The 22,299-nt window shown below is 38.1% G+C and overlaps 2 protein-coding genes across 3 annotated transcripts; both read left to right on the forward strand.

Moving 5' to 3' along the window:
* Positions 1-338: 338 nt before the first annotated feature.
* On the forward strand, positions 339-1,376 carry LOC140953800 (melanocyte-stimulating hormone receptor-like). Its single transcript, XM_073403183.1, has one exon. The coding sequence runs from the start codon at positions 339-341 to the stop codon at positions 1,374-1,376; it is 1,038 nt and encodes a 345-aa protein (XP_073259284.1).
* Positions 1,377-4,083: 2,707 nt separating this feature from the next.
* Positions 4,084-22,284, forward strand: LOC140922097 (transportin-1-like). 2 transcript variants are annotated; one of them, XM_073372120.1, is made up of 25 exons: positions 4,084-4,219; positions 4,394-4,469; positions 4,603-4,859; positions 6,261-6,394; positions 6,605-6,686; positions 7,132-7,254; positions 8,073-8,191; positions 9,029-9,089; positions 9,764-9,880; positions 10,202-10,262; positions 10,538-10,690; positions 11,075-11,148; positions 11,741-11,839; positions 12,455-12,507; positions 12,590-12,686; positions 13,537-13,806; positions 14,360-14,518; positions 14,797-14,884; positions 15,449-15,547; positions 16,144-16,239; positions 18,810-18,885; positions 19,129-19,228; positions 19,833-19,907; positions 20,184-20,312; positions 21,487-22,284. In XM_073372120.1, the coding sequence occupies exons 1-24, from the start codon at positions 4,088-4,090 to the stop codon at positions 20,289-20,291; spliced, it is 2,709 nt and encodes a 902-aa protein (XP_073228221.1). In that variant the 5' UTR covers positions 4,084-4,087; the 3' UTR covers positions 20,292-20,312; positions 21,487-22,284. The 2 variants fall into 2 exon arrangements, 1 of the variants encoding a protein (XP_073228221.1); XR_012164071.1 differs by lacking the exons at positions 18,810-18,885; positions 20,184-20,312; positions 21,487-22,284.
* The last annotated feature ends 15 nt before the right edge of the window (positions 22,285-22,299 follow it).

Consider the following 22,299-nt stretch of genomic DNA (forward strand, 5'->3'; position numbering starts at 1 on the left):
CTTTACAGCCACAATTGTTCTGCTTGGAGCCTTTTACAACATTCATTTTTGAACATAGAGTTTCTGTCTTTAGAGGGTTCACAATACAAGGGTAAAATAAACATTTCTTTTGAATATGGACATTTTAGGCACAGAAGTACAAATAATATGTCTTGTTCATTAATATAACGCTGACATATTTTGATAGACTGATTGCAATCTTAATTGCCGCCAAGTTTTGAGTGTTTAAGCACAAAAAGTGCGACTTATAATTATTCAACCACCTGACCATTTATTTTAGTGTCCAGTATGCAAAGTGAGTAGGACTTGCATTTGAACCAGCGCCAGGCTTAAATGAAATGGAAAACTCTACTTCAGACAACTTCAGTACTACAACGGCTACTTTAACGGTGTATCCACTTGGTAACTCTTGCTTTCATCTTCCAGACGCAGAATTTGATAAAATTGAACAACGGAGAACAAGCAATCTACTAACAGGTATAATAAATGCGGTTTTATCGCCTTTCGCCGTTACAGCAAACTTCTTCATCGTGTTCGTCATTTTGAGAAAATACTCTTTACAAACGCCCTCCAATCTGCTGCTTACTTGCCTGGCCATTTCTGATTTACTTGTTGGTCTGATAGTTCAACCAAGCTTTGTTATTTTCAGGATTCTTGAGAACACATATGGCTTTGTTCCCTGTGTTGTGAGGATGATATACTCGATGGGATTTTTCATATGCTACGGAGTATCATTTATGACATTGTGCGCCATAAGCTGCGAAAGGTTATTAACGTTGCTGTACTCTTTTCGTTTTCAAGAACTTGTTCGACGCGAGCGCGTTTCAAAAACAGCTGTTTTCATTTGGCTTGTCAACTTATTATTCACGTGTCTCCAGTGGGCTAATAATCATATCTTCAAATTTATTCATCTGTGTTTGTTGCTGGCTTCTCTTGTCATAGCATTTTCAGCTCAGTGTAAAATTCTCCTCATAAGTCTTCGCCACCAACGTCAAATCAAACGACATAACCGAGGAACCTCTTCCCTGCAAAGGCAAATGCAAATCAAGCTCGCAATTAATCTTACGTCCATAGTTGCAATTTATTTTGCCTTGAATTTACCTGTCCTTCTTGTAACCAAATTACATCAAATCATTATCGGATATATTGAAACCTATAACTATTATAGTTGGGCCGAAACTGCGGCTTTATTAAATTCCTCTGTTAATCCACTCGTTTGTACTTTGCGAGTTAAAGAAATCAGAAAGGCCATCAGAGATATTTTTGTGAAGAAAAGGAAACTTAGAGGAAGGAAGAGAACAATTCTCGACAAAGTTGCAGATCAAGAGAATAATAACGTATTGTTGTTGAGGTTCAGGGAAATGACAGTGCTATAACGGGGGATTATAAGTGAAGAAAAACAAGCGAAACAAGATGCAGAATAAGGAAAGAACTATGTGTCATCTGACATGACACTGACATGAGCTGCGTACCTCAACAAGTGAAGCTATTAGACACAAAGAGTTTGAAAAACTACTTGTTGCATCTGTTTAGGGTACGGTTAGCTTCTATTCCGGGGTTAGGGTTGTTGATATATAGCTTCAAATCAAACCACAACTAGCCAACGATCGAATCCTCAGTAGTGTAGCGTTATAGGTGATGAACTACAGATCTGTACACAGTGTACAGCCCTCGAAATGATCCCCAAATTGACCCCGAAATGATATCGACCCTGAAATGATCTCCAGATGTTGCCTTAATCTTGCTAAAAAATGTGACGCTTTATCGAATAACTGACCACTGATGATTGGACCAAACGGTAAAGAAACTAATTGCTTTTCGCAAGTAGAAAGTTTATCCCTTGTCACTCAAACCCTAGCGTCCTTAACAACGCCAGCGTCCTGTGGTGTGCAAAAAAAAGTCGTATGCGGGTCCTCATGGACAGTTGCCATAGGAACATCTGAATAGAGTTCATGTTTCGGGGAGTCATTCTAGACTGGCGTTGCTGCCTTTTCACACTAACTTCGCTTTTGTTGTCTATATTTTTGTCAATTTTTTTTCTGCAGGTAACAAGTTATTGTTAGTTTAGTAGCCTTTCTCCCTCAAGGTGTTGAGTGTCAGGCGCTGCATTCGGGAGGGATCAGGTTATGAGGGTTTTTTTCCGGACGGGCAGCAGGCACGTTAGTTCATAGAACATTGTAGCGCAATCTGTAGCAATCTGTTTGATGCAAACATCAACAAAGCGGGTCTGGTGCTCGAATCGTGTGCAGCAGCTAGTACTCTATTTACCAGTGAAAAGTTGTTCTCTCTTGCAATTGGTTGATGTAGGGAATAGGGGAAACTTCTCCCAGGCACCGCGAAACTCCAAAACTGAACCATGCCCTAGCGCCGCTTCAAAGGATAATCGACGGTTCCAGCGAAACGAAGACTTTGGTGCGAAACACGAGCAAATTTATCATTTCGCTGAGCAACCCTTGTCATCCGTAAAGATAAAGCATATTTTACTGTTAGGTACTATCCTGGGACCAGGCTACGCAGTGGGGGAAAAAGGCAAAGAAGAGTTAAATAAGAAAAAAATTGGCGAGCGAAGCTAGTCGAGAGGTGCAAAAAAAAAAAATCCAAATCGGCTTTTTTTTTTTTGCCAACGCCAATTTTTTCTTCTTTTTCCCCCAGTGCGTGGCCTGGTCCCAGGCTCGGTATGTAGCTTAAATAATATTGAATCAACTGTGATCGTCGAACTGAGAATCAGTTTACTCGAACCAGGCCTACCCCTCCACCGCCTTGTACTGGGACAGCTGGCGCAGAAGAATATGTGTGCAAGTTAAACAAGATCACAATATGAACTGAGGCACACACTACCAACTCCGCGGTAAGGCCAATACCTTACGTAAGTGAGACCGTGCTGGCTATGCCATACTGATGAGTCCTAACAAGGACGAAACAGCTGTCCATGGCTGCCATTGCCGGGGTGATATGGTTGTGCGCATGCGTAAGGTACTGGCCATACCGCGGAGTTATATAAACCGCGGCGTTGGTAGTGTGTGCCTCAGTTCGTATTGAGGTCTTGTTCTACAAGTTAAAGCCTTCTAGTATTGAACAATTGCTGGTTTTCAGTGTCACGCCATTCAAACAGATCAAAATAAAAATCAAAACTGTTCAATAGATAAAGTCCAGAATCTGAGAAATGAAATGGGGGAAATATGCAAAGACCCTCGCCAAGATTCAGGTCAGAGGAGTATTTCCTATACTAGATAGCCTGCGTAGCATGGCGGTTTTGTAGAGCCGGGCGCACGAGCGGCGAAGCCGCGAGAAAAATAAAATTGCCCCCGCCCCAATCTCCTCGCGGTTTCTCTGCCCTCGCCCGCCTTTATTACTTAGCGCGCCCAACGAAAACCGCCATGCTACGCAGGCTATAAACGAGATATCCGAAGAAATGTTTTACCCAAATTTATAGGGCCTGTATATATGGAGACGCCATGCTGGTGCTCATCCGGTTGAGTACCAGCGCGGCGGACGGAAACCAACAGAAACATCTGTTACCGAGTTTTGCTACAAAAGTGTGAATTAATTCTTCGAAGAACTTATAAACATCAAAGTAATACTTTTTCAAATACATAGAACCAGGCTTTTAGCCAGACATTGAAAACTGGCCGTCCAGAAGGCATGTTTTTCCAAAACGTATAAGAGATTAGGTGAATTTTGCTTGTGTTTCTTCCAAAAATGGGCGTCCATAAGACGGCTGGACACCCTTCTGGCTAAAACCTTGCATAGAACTGTTTGGATAGCAAAATTCCCTGAAATAAGTTTTTTTGTTTTTTAACATACATGACAACTCTCTTGGCCGTCATGTAAATGGCGGGTCACGCAAAAGCTTAGAAATTCAAGCGTACTCTATCACAAAACCAAGAACCCTTTTGAGGAGAAAATTTGTATGAAAATTAGTTTCAGCTGCTCATCATCGTGAAAGTAGATCTCGGTAGGATCGATAGTTTTGTAGTTTGAAATTTTAATGACGTCTCAGCTTTACCCGACAACCTTGGGTTGTCGGTGCTCGATGCCATCCGAGCGAGGCCGAACATTGCCGACGGGCTGGGGTGTCCGACGGCAAATGCAGGGGTTTTCAACCGGTGCAAAAACCAAAATGGCGTGGCAACCAGACCAAGACGGTTTACAGCAAATTATACAGCTTTTAAAAGAAAGTCAGAGCCCTAATAATGAAGTACAGAGAGCAGTTCAACAAGTATCCTTTACTCTACCAGTTATTTTGTTAAAATCTGTATTTTTTAAGGTTTTAGACCAAATAATGGCCGTCACATCGCTAAGATTTTGCGCGTCACACGTGCTAGTTTCGGAAATCAAACATGTCTTCAGTTAGTACGTTTTCGTTGTATTCCTTAACGGAATTGCTTTTCAGAAACTTGAATCCTTGAACCAATTCCCTGACTTCAACAATTACCTGATATTTGTTCTGACGAAGTTAAAAAGCGAAGGTAAGCTTTCTAGCTGTGTAATCTACAGTGCGAGTTCCGGTTTGCAATATGCACGATCACATGTGGCAATATTTTTTCCTGCATAATCATTCCGTTTGAAATTAACCATGTTTATATTACTGTTCCATTTCAGATGAACCGACTCGTTCGCTGTCGGGTTTAATTCTTAAAAATAACGTCAAGTCACATTATCACACATTTCCTGATCCAGTTAAAGAGTTTATAAAATCAGAATGCCTTCAAGCCATAGGCGATCCCTCGCCTCTCATACGAGCTACAATCGGTATCTTGGTCACCACAATAGCTGCGAAAGGCGATCTTACGAACTGGCCCGAGCTTTTACCAACTTTGTGCCAGCTTTTGGACAGCGAAGACTACAATGTTTGTGAGGTATTTGAATTTATAGATTAACTTATATAGCTTATCGAGACTTTAAAACTATATGGAGAATCATAAGTTTTGAGCTTTCAGCTGCTTGAAACTATATGATTGATATTGCGGAAAAATCTTAGATGCGACAACGTTAAAATCATATTGAAAATTATAAATTTTGAGCTTTCTGCATGGAACTGTGTGATTGATATTATAGGAAAAATGTCAAAAATGCAGTTGCCGGAGAGTGAATTAGTGAAATGCTGAGTTTGTGCCAGAATAACATGACTCGATCATATAAATTCTGGCACAAACTCAGCATTCCGCGAACTCACTCTCCCAGCAGCTTTGTTTTTGACATTGTCACTTGTAAGATTTTTTCACGCTCCAAGGCAGTTAGTTTCATGCAGAAAGCTCAAACATACAGTTTTTAATGAGTTAACAAAAAAACCATGTACATGTACCTGAGTTGCACATTCATTTAATTTATTATTATTATTATTCTTTTTGTACTTGCCAAAACTAGCAGGATTTTTTGAATCCCTACTCTCAGCTCATTGTCATACAGGTGTAGAAATTCATCGAGGCCTCAGGCATACTTACAATGTGAAGTCCTTTTTGAGTTTCCTCTGACAGCTAAAAAGTGAAATTATTATTTTAGCAGAGTGACAGAAAGTAAAACAAAATTGTGAAAACAAAGATTATGTGTAATAAATATTATAATTAAGTTATGGATAGCTCACAGCCACATCCGAAATGCTTCTTTAAGTTCCTGTCAGAAACAACAGCTGGATGGTATTAACAGCTGGTCAATTCAGACGTTACTGAGGGAGTAAAAACAACCTGAAGTACCTGTCTGAAATTCAGGCTTCTCTACTGACTGATATTTTCAGGTTAGAGCTGGGGTTGGAAAAATGTTCAATTCCAACTTGTCTTCTGGGCAAGCAGCACTTGCGTTTTGCTTGCCTGGGGCCACCTCTTGCTTGTCATATTTAATGACCTTGTTAGAGATTGACCTGACTGAATCCTTGCCCATTGGGCAAGTACTTGTAAAGCTTAAAAAGTTACTTGGTCTGCAACAAAATCTACTTGTCCTGAACTAACAGTTGGGACCTATTTTGAACCCTGTTAAAGATAATGGGCCAGTTATTTAAACAGAGTTTAGTTCATGCTTAACAAAACCACGTTCTAAGCCATTTTCAGTTTGCCCAACGCTTTTATCTATACACACCATTTGTCGTGAACAATTTCAATAAACCATGTAGCTTTAACTGGAAAAGCACTTATTTTCTAAGAAAGAGATCTAGAGGTCCAATGGTCTCTTAATCCGCTGTCTAAGTTAGACTTTGTTTAAATAACTGACCCAATATGTTTTGAGAACTAATGGGGAGTGAATGTATGTGTGTCTTGTTTTAATAGGGAGCATTTGGAGCTTTGCAGAAGATCTGTGAAGACTCAGCTGAGCAGCTGGACAGTGATGCACTTAGCAGACCCCTCAATATACTTATCCCCAAGTTTCTTCAGTTTTTTAGACATGCAAGCCCCAAAATAAGGTCAGTGTCAAACCGTTTCAAAGATATCTTAATTTTTTACTGTTTTACTTGTGAATTGCAATGTTAATGAAAGTGCTAACTAAGTGCTAAGCATGTCCACTTACTCTAGAATATTTCTTATCACACATACTAAACAAAATTTATCTAACAGTGAAATACTTTTCAACAAGCTTACCTATACTTAAATGAACATTTATTTTGATCTCCTAGGTCCCATGCTATTGCCTGTGTTAACCAGTTTATTGTCACACGGACACAAGCACTCATGGTTCACATAGGGACTTTCATTGAGGTATATACATTTTGTTGATTCATAATTTTGTTGTCTCATCATGTTAGAGACTAAAGAAAGATGTCACAGCTGTTTTGTGAAAGAATTTCATCCTGTAAATGTCATGCTGAAGTCAATGCTCACTTTGCTAGTCTGTGAATGTAGTGGCCTTTTCTGCCATTTGGGGATTTTTTTAGAGAGAGGTCTCTCTCACAAAATGCCTCTTGTGGAGGTGAGTTACTGAGACAGCCATACTTGCGGGGTACATGTATCAGTTTGTCAACAGCCTGTTGTTTTTTGACACCATTAAGTATTATTGTCAGCATTTTTACACTGCGAGTCCCAGGAATAAAAATACATGTATCACTTGAAAATGTAGTCATTCTGCCACAATCCAGAAGATGTTTATTATAACAGGCAGTAACTACAGCTATGTAGCTATAAGATATTAATGATTTTGTTGTAGAATCTGTTTGCACTTGCGGGAGATGAGGACCCTGAAGTGAGAAAGAATGTCTGCCGAGCCCTGGTGATGCTTTTGGAAGTTAGAGCTGATCAATTAATTCCTCACATGAATAACATAGTTGAGGTGAGATGATTATAGAAATTAATTTTTATGTGGTCTTTTTAGAGTACAGTTGGCAAGTCTACATGTACATGTACATACAAGCTGTAGTTTATTGCGGACATGTTTGTTAGTAACCTTTTTCTTCAAGTTTGAATAATCGTGTTTTAACCCTTCAAGTTGTAAAGAGCGATCAGCTTCAAATTCCTCCCTTCTCAATCATTTTGAAAACAGAGTGGTCACAAGAATTAAGGACATGGTGACAAGAGACGAATTTGCTTGATCTTATATTTTAACAACTTCTGCCCTCTGAGGTCTTTAGATAATGTGCAGGGGAACAAAATTGAAATTTTGATCTTAGATTAAAGGCTTGAAGTCCTCCTCTAACCACTATATATATTGTACAGCTCTTTTATTTGAACATTGTGGTAAATAAAATGTTTGTAACATATTGAACTGTGTCCACCTATTGCCATAAGCTTTTGGATTGTTAATTTTTGTTGCCTTTGGCCAGTTGTACATGTGTGTATTTTCTTATTTCATTGATTCCAGTTGGCTGTCTTGTCAGTCATAACCCTATGTTGGCTCCTGGTGAAATAATGTTTGCCTTTGGGCAGCAAGAAAGTCTTAGTCTTTGTACAGAGCATATGCAATGGGCAGCCTGGATGATTTAATTTATAACCTCTTCATAGACAATATTACTTTTCTCTTGAGTGTAGCCCAGTGTTCAGTGAATAATGTGTTGTTGAAGGTCATCAGGTTTATTGAGTGCAGTTGACCAGCCTCTCAATACAAGCTATGATAATAGAATGTGACTTTAGCTTAATGTTCGTGTTTTACAGTACATGTTGATGAGGACACAGGACAAAGATGAGAATGTTTCTCTTGAAGCCTGTGAGTTTTGGTTGACACTAGCTGAGCAGCCAATCTGTAAAGAGGCACTTAATCCACATCTCCACAGGTATTGTGTTAGATGCATGCAACTCTTCCAGCACTGTACGTATAACTCTTTTCTGGGAGCAAGATGAATCATAATTTAGATACTTCTTTATTTAGAGCAATTTGAATGCCCCAGTGCTGTAATGCCTGGCCATAAAAGTGAAATACACCCCTATATATTTATATAAGTGAGTATAACAAGACAGCAGGAAGAAGAGTGAAGAGGATGGCAAAATGCTTGTGTGTGACAAATGTGACAGGGCTTGTCACACAAGGTTTGCTGTCTTCTTTCCCTCTCCTGTCCTGCTGAGTAAGTTCACTACTATTATAATGTAGTATGCCTTCCAGATGATATTTTTAGGAAGTTAATGGGTGTCAACTGAAATGAGTGCTCAAAGCAATGCTGAGGGTGAAAATATTTTTTCAATTACCTACCCTAATCCCTTTTCCCAAAAGGTCTGTGAAAAGATTGAAGTCAAATCTCGGTGTTTAGCACTGTAAGATCTATTCCTGTGTATGCAACAACCTTATTATACAGTACAGTGGTGTAGGTTTACAAAATGTACTTGACGTTCATAATAATTTAGTGTATTGTGTGCAAAATGATTCACAGTTTTGTAAGGTATTAACCCTTTAAGCGCCAATGTCCACTTATAAATTCTCCATACTGATTTTCATACTTTTCCTTAAAGAATTAGTTGGGAGAGTTTGATAACAGATCAAAGCATTTTTTCTTTGGTGATCATTTTATTAACTCCCATAATCATTTCTCTCGGCAACATATGGATATTGTTAGGAGAAAATTGATGTTGGTCACTATCGGGACTTAAAGGGTTAATTTGCTCATTTCTTTCATTAGGCTTATCCCAATACTGGTAAATGGAATGAGATACTCAGAGATTGACCTCATCCTTCTTAAGGTACACCGTGTTTATTTGATAAACATATTTAACAATGTTAGACGTTCAATTCTTGCAAGTTCAGCAGTGTTTGATTTGTAATACTGATTGGTTAAGATTTGGCAACTACATTTGAAGTTTTAAGCCCAGTTTAGAAGCCAAACTTTTCATGATGAAACGTTCAGCGTCTGAATCAAAGCTGTTCCAAAGGCGCTCCAAAGGTAAAATTCCTGGCTGGCCTAGGTGAAAAGAACGGCTGAGTCGTTCCAAATTGAAACAGGCATCTGAACAGGGCCTTGTACATGTTACAGTTCAAGGAATCAGAAGCATTGTTCTTTTCTATAGACTCATTGTTTATATGCACCAACCAGTCAACAACCACATCAACAACAACTTTTATTGACCACTTATACATAAGAAAGATGAAATTTATATCCAACAAAAATTAAAGCTAAAAGGGATGTTGTCTTCGTAAAATCACTAAAGAGTTAACAAGTCTAGGAAGCCAAATTATGTAGAATAAATTACAATATGAGGGTTGGAATAACACAAAAACACAACACAAACATGCACTCATATCTAACTGAAAAAGAAATAAATCAAATAAATTTGGAGGGGAGAAAAACACTGGATTTAAAATATAGACTTCGCAAGTTCATCAATTGACTGATTGGCCGTTAATTTGTTGGTTTTAGGCTGACAATGAGGATGATGAGTCTGTGCCAGATAGTGAACAAGACATCCGACCAAGATTTCACAAATCAAAGACACACAGTCAACAGCATGAGCAATTACAAGACGGAGAAGTAGCTGTAAGAAGGCTGTTACATTGTACATATATTAAATTAGGCAAACCCAGAGGACAGAAGGACCTGGGTAGTGCTTCTGATTGGTCAAGCCACAAGGGGAATTTCCTTCAACCAATCAAAAGATCTGGGTAGCGACACGTCATCAGTTCGGAATTCCTCCAATGTCATTTCGCAGGGAAGCCAGTGATGGTGTCACCACAAAATGTTGGCGGTTTTCTCAAGCTACTTTCCTAGCAAAATTATTAAAAGTTTGTAACTCGCAGCTTTGTTTAAAAACCCTGTGTCCCTTTATAACAAGATAATAGTTGAATGAATTTTTCTCAGGGGGACAGTGAAGAGGATGAAGATGACATGGACGATGATGCTTTGTCAGACTGGAACTTAAGTGAGTTCCAGTTTTGTTGCCCTAACTGATTAAAATATGTTTATCAAAGTGAAATTTTGTTAGTGAGTGTTCCCTCATTCAGTGACTCTAAATTTTTTTAAAACTCGTTGATGCATTAGGGTTACGTATAGATTTGAGAAAGGAAGTTCATTTTGTCATACTCGAAACAACTCTTTTCATAAACCTTTAATGTCTGTCCCAATCTCAAACTGTGCCATACATGTATCTGTTCTTGTACTGTAGCTCTGGGCTAATCCCTCTATGGTTCTTTACAGGAAAGTGTTCTGCAGCTGCCTTAGATGTTCTTGCAAATGTTTTCCGCGATGACCTGTTGCCAGTGTTACTGCCGATTTTGAAGGAAACACTTTTCCATCCTGACTGGGAAGCCAAAGAATCAGGAATTCTTGTCCTGGGTGCTGTGGCTGAAGGTAGAAAACTTGTACTGTATTAGGTTTAATTGAATGCTAAAAAGAGTGCTTGAGATGTTCATCAGTAATAAAATTATTACTTTTCAAGTTGAGATTGTTAAAAGAATAAATTATAGCGTGCACCACAGACAAACTAAATATCTGTTCTGCTGTGTACCAGGATTTGAGTACAAGTCATGCATGGTTGGCCTGTTAAAAAAAGCCATTGTTCGATTGCCCAATCAGGTTGAAGGGAAATTTGAAATACTCTTGTTGTAATTTTTTTGAATCCATTGGTGGCCCAGAACAAAGGTCTTGGTGCTGCTTTGCAGATCTTACTACCTACATGTACAGTTTGGTTACAATGCAGGATAAAAGAATGAATGTACATGTTTTTTTTTTCAGGTTGCATTACTGGAATTGCTCCCCACTTGCCTGAACTGATTCCTTTCTTGATCAACTCACTTTCTGAAAAGAGGGTAAGTACTGTACTATAGGATTTGCGATTTTCAATCCAGAACAAAGTTTGTTTTCAGTTTAAATTTCATACCCTACAAGTCAGTTTCATCCAGAATAAAAACCAGAATGACTTGTATAGGAGCAAAATGCCATTTCAGTATCATGTAAACGAATGCTGAAAACAGATTATGGAGATGGAAGGAACTCATTCCAGAATGAAAGTCATACTAGTGTCATGTGAATAGCCTCGTGGTATAATGTCATGATCACTGTTTTCCATGCTTGATTTTGTTGCTTGTGGTTCAAGTCTTCCTGGCCTTACATTTTTCTTGTAATTGCTCCTTTAATTATGGTTAAAATTAAGTGTTTTGGGGTCATTTTCTTTCTTGTATAATCTAGAGTTTCATGAGAGTTTTTTGGTCTTGTTTGTAATTTTTTGCCAGGGATGAATGAAATTCAAATAATTAACTCTTTTGAGTTGAACTGTCTTGAATAAACTTTCCAAACAAACTTCGTTCATTCAGCCTTCACCATAATATGGCATATTATGCCAACAAAAGGAGCAAAAGGTTGCACAAGCTATTCTGAGCAGACTTGCTAATATCTTTTCAGGCACTGGTGCGTTCTATAACTTGCTGGACGCTGAGTCGTTATGCACACTGGGTTGTTAGTCAGCCACATGAGGCCTATCTCCAGCGCCTTATGACAGAGGTATGGTGTAAAGGTCTTGATCATAGCCAACAAAACAAAACAGTACATGTCCATTAAATTATTTATTTATTTATGTGTTTATTTTTCTCATTTTAAAACCAATAGACGTTTTTACTGATACGGTGGCCATATTGAATAAGTTAGATTTGAGGAGTATTATTGGATGTCCAGGGGGCATGAGCCAGTCCGTTGAGTGTTTACGAATACCTTTTGAGGGATTTTTTCTTAAAATTTTCTTAGAATAAGATTGTAATGGGAAAAAAAAGATCGTTGTGCAGTGTTAGGATGTAATAATGATGGCCTTTTTCCCAAGAAATATACAGTGAAAGACCGTTTTTCTAATACAAAGCGAGTACAATGGATCTTGCTCAAGCCCCCTGGGCATCCCATAATACTCCTTAAATCAAATTAATTCAATATGGCCGGTAAAAAGGTCTATTCTCTATTTTTCTCTCTTCCAACCAACCATGATTTCCAACTACGGCAAAATGTTTGTCGGTTACTTTGGTTACATGTACGTGTTACCATTGTTGAGCAGACATCAAATTCTTTATTCTTCATAATTGTTTTTATACCTTAATCATTAAATATTTTTAAAATCCTTTTGCCATTTAGCTTCTCAAAAGGATCCTGGATAGCAACAAGAGGGTCCAGGAAGCAGCTTGCAGGTAATAATTTTTGTCCTTTGCATTAAAATAGTCGTTGGATACAGGGTACATCATATTGACTTTTTTGTCTTTTATCTTATAGTGCTTTTGCTACTTTAGAAGAAGAAGCTTGTACTGAACTCGTCCCATACCTCAGCTTCATTCTCGAGACTTTAGTTTTTGCATTTAATAAATACCAGGTTTGTTATTTTCACTAAACATAAATATAATCAAAGCAAATTAATGTGCATGCTGTTATTGGTACAATACTTTAAAATTACCGGGCACTACTGTGGTTTGATAGTGAACCTTTTCATTAGACTTGAAGACAAGCACTGTGCTCACTGCCCAGAGAACTTTTGTGCAGGAAGCTAGTCTTAGCTTTTAATAAAACTCCTGCACAAGGTTTTATCAAATGGTTCTGATCTTGCTAAAAACATTCATCCCGTTTCTTCTTACAAGCTAATGTTTTTTTTTTTCTTGGAAGCACTCTTGTTTTTGCTAAAGTTCCAGTGAATGCATAATAAAACCATTATTGAATTTGGTTTTTGCATGATAGTGCAAACCTCCTCCATGATGTTCTTGTTATTGTGCTAAACTTTTTCCCACTGTTAATTATTTGCATTGTTACATGAAGATTGTATTTTTTCTGTCGGTTGTTGTACCGTAAATCCTCTTCTAAGCCCTCGCCCCTCTCAAATACGCCCCTTTTTAAGGAAAGAAAGTTTTAAAGCCGCCCCTCTCCCTCGCCCTCATTATTCTTCACTAATACATGAAAGTGATAGTCTGTATTAATTAATCACAACAGTTCTGTTACACTGTGGACTGAAACTTTGGATTGGTGTTGGTCTTCAGCTGCTTGCCCTCCAACTACTTGTAGTTGCATTATTATTCTAGTTTTTAATTAGAACTGATGCCATCATCTTCGCTAATTTAGATAAACCTCAAATATGCTTTAAATAAATTAGCTCCCTGGGAGCGTAAAAGAGGATTTACGGTATTTGCTAGTCTAAGAGTGAAATGTTTTGTTTTCATTCGACCTTTTGTTAGCACAAAAATCTCTTAATACTCTACGATGCTATTGGAACACTTGCTGACTCTGTGGGTCACCACTTGAACAAGCAGGAGTTCATAAACATGCTGATGCCGCCCCTTATTCAGAAATGGAACCAACTTAAAGATGAAGACAAAGACTTGTTTCCACTCCTAGAATGCCTTTCATCTGTTGCCACAGCACTCCGGTCAGGTTTCCTCCCCTATGCTGAACCTGTGTTCCAGAGATGTGTGTCTTTAGTGGAACAAACTTTAACTCAGAGTGTGGTAAGAGCACATTTTATGCAGTATTCATACTTTCAGGGAGATTCTGGTGGTGGACAAATGATCAAACAAAAATGAAATTAAAAAAAATGATAAAAGATTAAGTAGAATCCTGATTTCTTGAACCAGGCCTAACTTCTCTTCACCAGTGAAACTCTGCAATTTTTTTACCCTCGATTTTTCAATCTTTGTGATAATTTGAACCAGTTAACTTTTCCAAGGTGGTTTAAGAAAATCAGAGTTCCGCTGTAGCTGATCAGGCTAATTTTTAGTGGTGCCGGTTGCCCCATGGCTGACTACGAAATTTACTGTAGTTTTTGCGCAAAGGTTCATGGGTTTAGGGCTCCCTGCAGTTCTTGTTAGATCTCAAGTCTGTTGATTTTTGAGTGTTTTTATATATCCTATTATTACACTTAATTAATGTAAGTCACACTTACGTGCTTTGATAAATGTGAGAAACTGATGTTGCCTCACATTTTCTCCGGTTTGCACAATTAATACAGTCAGCTTTAATTTTATCCACTTGCTCACATCTCTTTCTCCTATTTGTTGTCAGGCATCCCAGACCCACCCAGACCAGTTTGAGCCTCCTGACAAGGACTTCATGATAGTGGCCTTAGATTTGTTAAGTGGACTAGCTGAAGGACTAGAGGGACAGATTGAACAGTTTGTTATCAGAAGTAACACCATGACTTTGCTCTACCAATGTATGCAGGTACAGTTTGGCATCTGCTTGTACTGCTGAACAGTGCTGTCTTAGGTCTGAGTATTGAAATTATTATTACTTTTTTGACATCACCGAAAGCACACCATAACTGGAGGCATAATACTTTTTTGTTTTGAACAAATCTTGTCTTAGGATTTGAGCCAATCAGAAACAGATAAATATTTTGAGTGAATAACAATGCAAGTTAGCCTGAAGTTGACCTCTTATATCTTCCTTCATGAGTTTTGGTTGAGTATAACTGTACTGTGCTTTTTTTTTTCAATCAGGACAAAATGCCAGAAGTAAGGCAAAGTTCTTTTGCTCTTCTTGGGGATTTAACAAAGGCCTGTTTTCAACATGTCAAGCCTTGCATTGGTAAGTTTAAAAATCTAGACAGTGTGTGACCTACAATGAGGGACAAAAGTGTTGACACATTTCCATAAAATGGCCCCTTTTTGCATGGTGGATATACTTATCCCCTTCCCCCCAAAATCAATGTTGAATTTTGGACCCTCAAGTCTCTTTTTTACTTCAGACAACATTGATTCGGGGGGGGGGGGGGGGGGGTGGGGGGTGGGGGGTGAGGGGATTTACCGCATTTATAAAGAATGAAGTAATAAATGAATTAAACATTTGTTAAAAGCACCCGTTTTAAACAAGTGTGTCAACTACTTTTGTCCCTGATTGTAGCCTGAGAAAACAGCTGAAATTTCCTGACGCCATCACTGGTTTCCCCGTGAAATGGCGCCTGAGCAACAACTGCGGAAATTCCATATGATGTTCGAAACCCAAATCTTTTTAGTGTTCCCAATCATTTGAAGCAAATTTACAGCCAATACAACCAATCAGAAGCACTACAACCACTGCTAGATGTGGGTAGTTGATTTTGTAGGCAAATAAAACAAAAATTAACTACGTTTGCGTTTCTTTTAATGGCAGGTGACTTCTTGCCAATTCTGGGTCAAAATCTCAATCCTGAATTCATTTCTGTGTGCAATAATGCAACATGGGCCATTGGAGAAATTTCGGTCCAACTTGGTAAGCCTTTGCATAACATTGTTATTAATTTACAGCCACACTTCCTGTTGAGTTGTACCCTGCGAGCTGAGGCTACTTTTTTGCTGTATGAGCTGGTGTTCAAAAAGTAGCCTCTGCCAACAACTGTTGTAGGGTACTTGAGTTGTTGTCAACAAGTGAAATGGTGAGATTGGGGGAGATATACCTGGTCCAACTACCTTATTGGTTCTTAATTTTGTAGGTACTTAATTTCGTGATTTTGGCAAGATAGTATTTTGTGGGGTTTTATTTGCGGGATTTCAACAGGCAGATATGAAAAAGAGTATTAAAGTTTGCGTTTCAATCATTCTCAACCTGATTTTATTTTTCAATCTTCTGAACTTTTTAAGATTATTGAGATAAAATGAAACAAGCAAAATGCGTATTAACATTATTTCACAACAGAAGACACAGTCACAGAATTGAACGTATTAATATGGGATGCACAAATGTAGATCTTGTTGAAGAGTATTCAGTAGTATATTACCAGTAAAAAATTAATGATGTGCAATTAAGGTGAATTTCCTAGAAGTACTATACTGGTATATACTTTCTTTGTTCTTATTATTTTATTTTAGGTTCTGACATGAAACAGTACATCAACCTGGTGCTTCAGCAACTCATCACCATTATTAACAGGCCACACACTCCAAAGACACTACAGGAAAATACAGGTAAATGCCAGAGTTTTGTTGAAGTGTACATTATAACAAAACGTGCAGGGTACACTTTGTCTTGTGCTTTTTGTGGCTCAAACGCTTCCTAAATGTACTAATCAGTTAATGGTTCTAAGACTAATGAAAAGAAAAAATAGTGAAGTGGTTTGAGGAAGTATTTGAACCATAACATTATTGACCTTTTTGGCAAACAAAAAATCTTCAGTTAATTTACTCAAGTGATAATAAGCTTTGTGAGTTCTGTGTGCCCTGCTCCAAATGTGGAAAGACTTGATTAGCACTTTTAAAAAAGGAAAGAAGCAAAAAAGCAAATTAAAAAAAAAAACAATATAGTTGAAAATGTTTGTCCGAAATTCACTTACTTTCTGTTGTTGCTGAAAGTGGGACCAGTCACCTGGTTGAAAAACAACAAGCTGGAGACAAGACAAACAAAGAGCTTATTTCTTTTAAAATCTTTTGGTAATTTTCACTCCGTTGAGTCTTATTTTTACCATGTGCCGGACAGGCTACCAAGGGCCGATTCTACTTGTAGCCATGAGGGCATCAAAATTAATTTAGTGAAACGTCAATTTAATGAGCCTCTATTAAGGTTCTTGGTATAACAAACTCTTTTCATTGAAAAATAAATGTGAGAAGAACTTTGATATAATGAAACCTTGTTATAGTGAACATAAAAGTAATGTATATTGACAGTCCCTTGGTCCTTCAGTATACCAAGGTTCCTCTGTAGTACTCTTTAACAATACTTTGGATTGTGACTAGAATGGATACGTCAAAATCAGGTTGGACATCTTATGTGTATTACACAATGCTATACTTTACACTTCGCTATACTACATTAATGAGGTGAATTTATTGGGCATGAGAACTTTTGGAAAAGTGGGGAAAAGACAGTTGTGCAAGGAAAAGAGTTGAATACAGGGTTTAGCAGGGTTTACTATGATTAGGGTTAAGCACTGTTATAAAAACGGTTAGCTTTCAATAATGTGATGATCAATGCCATGTATAGTACATTAAAATTAACTGGTCTCGGCCTTTAGCACCTGATGGTGTAGTGGATATAGATGTGGATTATACATCAAATGACGCGGGTTCAAGTCCTACATACTACCTACTGTTTTCTTCTGTTTTCCTTCTTTTCTTATTTACTACTTTAAGTTATAAGACTCCTATCATGTATTTTGAGTGAAGATGACAATCCGACTTTGGGGTATCCAGTCTAGTCACAACGCTTTCTTTTGGTGTGAAATGTACTTTTCATTTTGTTGTGTATAGTGTTGCTGTGTTATTGCAAGTCAAACTGTGCGATTGTGTAGTATTCAAGTAAAAACCAAATCATTTCCTAAATGCCAAAGTAATAATAATAATCACAAGTTCTAGCAGAAAGGTTCTATTTGACTGGTCACACCATAAAGATTAATTTTGGTCCAAAGATTCGTAAACTGCTTTACATTGTCTCTGTCACTGACTTAAAGGGTCGTTTATTTAAACGAAGTCTAACTTAGGCCGCTGTTTAACAAGTCTTTGGACTACACCTTATGCTTTCATGAGCCTTTTCATGAGAAAAAGTATCTGGCAAACTGAAAATGGCTTAGAACACCGTTTTGGTAAACTCTGGCTAAACTCAGTTTAAATACATGTAACTGGCCCTAAGAGTTAAAACAGCAATGGTTACTCTTAATGTGGTTGTCCTCCAGTGGTGTTTTCTTGGTGGTCCGGTGTTCCCCATAGTTGAATAAACACAAGTTATGGTTGTCTGTGAATTGTCTTGGTACTTAATTGTGTCTTTTGTTAGCAAGTAAAGTTTGTATCTTGTTTTATAGTTGTCTTGTAGTATAACAAATACAGCCAGGCCATGTGTTGAATTAATAATGGCCATGTGAACACAGATTGTAATTATTGATACTCGCTCTTCCGCCATTTAAGTTACCTTATTTCAACTGGTGTACTTAAATTTTCCTTCTTTTTCACAACTACGATGAAAAGTTTTTTGTCTTTTAAACCATTATACATTACAGGGTGCAAAGAAAGTCAGTTTTACAGCCTGCCATTCGGGCAAGCTGTAGCTAGCATGTACTAGCCCAAAAGTCATTTCAACTAGCCCCAAAACCCTTTTTGATTGGCAGGATTGATTGCAATCCTTCTGTAATTTGAATTTCCCAAAAACAAGCACTTGCCTGTCGGGCATGTTTAGAACAAAAATCACTAGCCCCATACCAAAATACACTAGCCCTGGGCTATCGGACACGACTTTCTTTGCTCTCTGCATTATAATAAATTGCTATATAGTAGTTTGTTACACTTCACTTGTCCCACAGAAAACTGGCAGTGATACATAATGTTGCAGGCATTTTTGTGATTAATGAATAGTAGCGTGAAATTATTGTGCTATCTTCCACTAACACAAATCATTAAACCTCCAAACTTCATGTACGAGTGTGTTCAACCTCGAAGGCCACAGTCATGTTTATTGTCTTGGCCGTGACTTTGTGCTGCTATGTCTGTGTGCTTTAATCGTTCTGATTGCATGACTTTGTTTCTTTTCTTGTCAATTAATGTGTTTTTAGCTATCACAATCGGTCGTCTGGGGTTAGTTTGTCCTCAAGAAGTGGCACCTTTGTTACCGCAGTTTATTCAGAAGTGGTGTGTATCGGTGTTTTTCCTTTTATTTACATGTGGTGCTTTGACTGTCATTTGTCTTGGTTTGTTTATGTTTTTGAAGTGGATTCTCTTGTTTGTGGCTCAGCATTAACATTGCATTATTATTGCATGTTGTACTTTGTCATCAGCATCCAGGTCTTTAACTTTTTTTCCATTAACGTGTGAATCAGCAGTCCTTAACAACTGGTAACTCATCTTAACCCAACTTAAACCTTTGTTTCCCAGGTGCACGTCTCTGAGGAACATACGTGACAATGAAGAGAAAGACTCTGCATTTCGAGGCATTTGTAACATGATTGGTTTAAATCCTGGTGGAGTTGTCCAGGTAAAATAATTTTTTATTAACCTATTATTTTTATGAAGAGATTAATAGTTTTGTTGTGTTGCACTTTGTTTTGAGTAATGCATTCTAATGCCTTTTGTGGTCACCTCTCAGTAATTTCTCTGGTAAAAGCACTATACTTATTGATAGTACATGTACTGACGTGTGGATCATCAATTATAAATCAATAATTGATTGGAAACCTTACGTTTCATGATAATAATCAGATTACTTCCACTATCTCTTCTTTCAACTTCCAAGTTTTCCTATGAAGTGATTTAACTTGTTTATTAGTCATCTTGCATTAGCTCTTGTCTGATTAAAATATTACAAGGTGACACGTACGGAGCACCCATTCATGGGGACTGCAGAACCAATTTTGTAATCAGTTGGGTCAATCTGATTGTTTATGATGATTGATTATGTAATATTAGCCAATTGCGAGCACTGCCCATTGGAACCTACAGCAAGTGACCACATCCTGTAACCCACTACCAAATCTTGGTATTTTGGTCGGTCGTGCACAGAAGGTTTCACTGTACAGGTGTATTTTAAAACCTGTGTGGAAAACTGTTTTGTAACTTTTTCTGCTGAATTATTGTTACAGGATTTTATATTCTTTTGCGACGCTGTTGCATCCTGGGTGAACCCAAGTCCAGACCTAAAGGATATGTTCCTCAAGGTATGTTTTATTCTTCTTTTCTGGGGCTTAATTCAGCAGGGGAGTGTATGCCCTAAAGTCCACAAAAAGGTTTTTCTGTTCTGGGCCAGTGTACTTTGTAAGCTCAATTCATAGAACCAGTTTTTCCATTCTGTTCCCACATTGACTAAGCACCACAGTTATCCCTTCCTACATGTAAGAGCGCCACTTGTGCCACTTTTACCTGTTACGTGTTAAAATCCAAGTGAAACCTCATCCTTGACTAACAGCAATGTAACATATTTTCCACTCCTTTAGATCCTTCATGGGTTTAAAAACCAGGTAGGGGAAGAGAACTGGAAACGCTTTTCAAGCCAGTTTCCAGCTGCCCTCCGAGAGCGCCTGTCTACCAATTATGGAGTATGAGGAAGGGCCATTTTTGGCAGGGTAAGTTGCATTAGAGCGGTTTTCATTTGAGTGTCGAAAAGTAATTGGTTTTGCACTTTCTACACGATGCGATTGGCTTAAAAGATTCGCGCCACCTTTTCATCCAATCAGAAGTAAGACCAAAGCCAATTGTGACGCGCTCGCATGCATTTTCCCACGCTTTGCGTCAGCCACATGTAATTACTTTGAGTTTTGATTGGTTCAATGTATTGTCTGTGTCCTATGTGATTGGCCAGAGTAATTACTTTGGTTTTGGTTTTACGACACTCAAACGAAAACCACTCTAAGGTAAAGTGTAAAGATACATGTAATTTTTCATTAGTATTGGCTGCACCATCAATTTTTAAGTTGTATGTTCATCAGTCAGTTATTTTAATGATAACAGAAACGTATTTGCACACAAAGTATACATTTGCAAAAGTAGCATTAATTTATTATCAGGCAGTGGGTCTTAAAAACGGTTACTTGCTGGGCAAGTAGCTTTTAAAGGGTACTTGCCCTTTGGGGAAAGGTTCAGGTGAGTCACAGGCAACGTGAGAACTATTTGCCTAAACGATGTGCTGGAGTACAAGTTGTTTTCACTAGCTGGGGAGATAACAGTGTTCTGAGGCTCTCTGCTATGGATGTCAGAATTTTTCAGTAATAACAGTGCCTCTGATGTTGGGGGCATAAATAGGAATAAAAATTATTTCATCAGACATGTACATTACATGTGCAGAATTTGCAATAGTTAGTCACATGATTAACTTTTTGTAGACATGAAAACAGTTTGCTTTGGAAAACTGCTGTGAACAGGAACTGAAAGGGCATAAAAATTATTTAAAGTAGGTTACCTGATAATTTTAAGCCATACATCCCAAAAGTAGCGATTGCTACGGCTGTTGAAAATAAGAAAGATTTGTATGGGAAAAGCAACTCTTGCCACCCAGTCACAGTTAATTTGGTTTTCCATACAAATCCTTGTAAATTTTGAAATTTTCAAATTCTTGTAAAATCGTTCTTTGAGCATCAAGGGGCTCAAATTTTATGTTGTTTAGTAACAAACAATTTCAGTGCTTCAGTGGGGTTGATGCCCTTACTATCATTGACAGTACACGGCATGTGCTGCAAAAAAGAAGAAGAAATAAATTAATAAGGAAATAAACATACCATCCATTTATTTTCTTGTTCTCAGGTGGGGATAAATCAGGGCCTTGTAGCTGTTGCCCAGTTCAACCGTGTCGTCCTAAGTTCACGTCATGTTCCCGTACAGTACAAATCTGTGTTTAATAACTAATGGATGTAACCGTATTATTGGGGGGACAGCAGTATCAGCCAGTCATTGATAGCTAGTACTTTGTTTGAGTACCAATGATGTTACAGTATTGTTGGGGGATGATAACAGTCATCTTTCAGTCATTGATAGCCAGTATTTGTCAATGAAGTCAATGCGATCAGTCTTTGTGAACCTAGTGCAAAATTCAAGTGGTCGTACCAGTGGAATGTGTGCTAATTGTGCTGTAGACCCAGTTGCATCCGTGTTGTCATAAGTCATCTGTTGTGACGTTATAAGTCAAGTGCTGCAATGTACAGTAGCATTGTCGCTGAAGTGCGGTAGAATGTCTGTTATTTTTGAAACCTGCAGCGAATCAAGTCAACTGTCGTATTGGTGGGTTTTGGACAATATAATTGATTCTTAAATCAGCTTAGTGCAAGTTCTGTTTCTATAAAGCTGCTCTTTTACTACCGTTAGAAGAAAACTGTACTTTAACTGAGTAATGACTTGCGTAATGAAGTTCTATCTACTGCACTTGGATAGATCCGGGCTGAGTTGTACAAAAGGCAAGTATCACAAATCTAAGGTTAGCTTCCATAACAACTGCTTTACAGTTAACACGGTGCAGTGCACAACTCAGCTCCAAAATAGCTAGCATGAGAAAACAGCCGATATTTTGTGACACTGCCATCAGTATGGAATTTCTGCAGTTGTTTCTCAGTTGTCACTTCT

The sequence above is a fragment of the Porites lutea genome, chromosome 12 (genome assembly GCF_958299795.1).
Source record: "Porites lutea chromosome 12, jaPorLute2.1, whole genome shotgun sequence".
Taxonomy (NCBI): Eukaryota; Metazoa; Cnidaria; class Anthozoa; order Scleractinia; family Poritidae; genus Porites; species Porites lutea.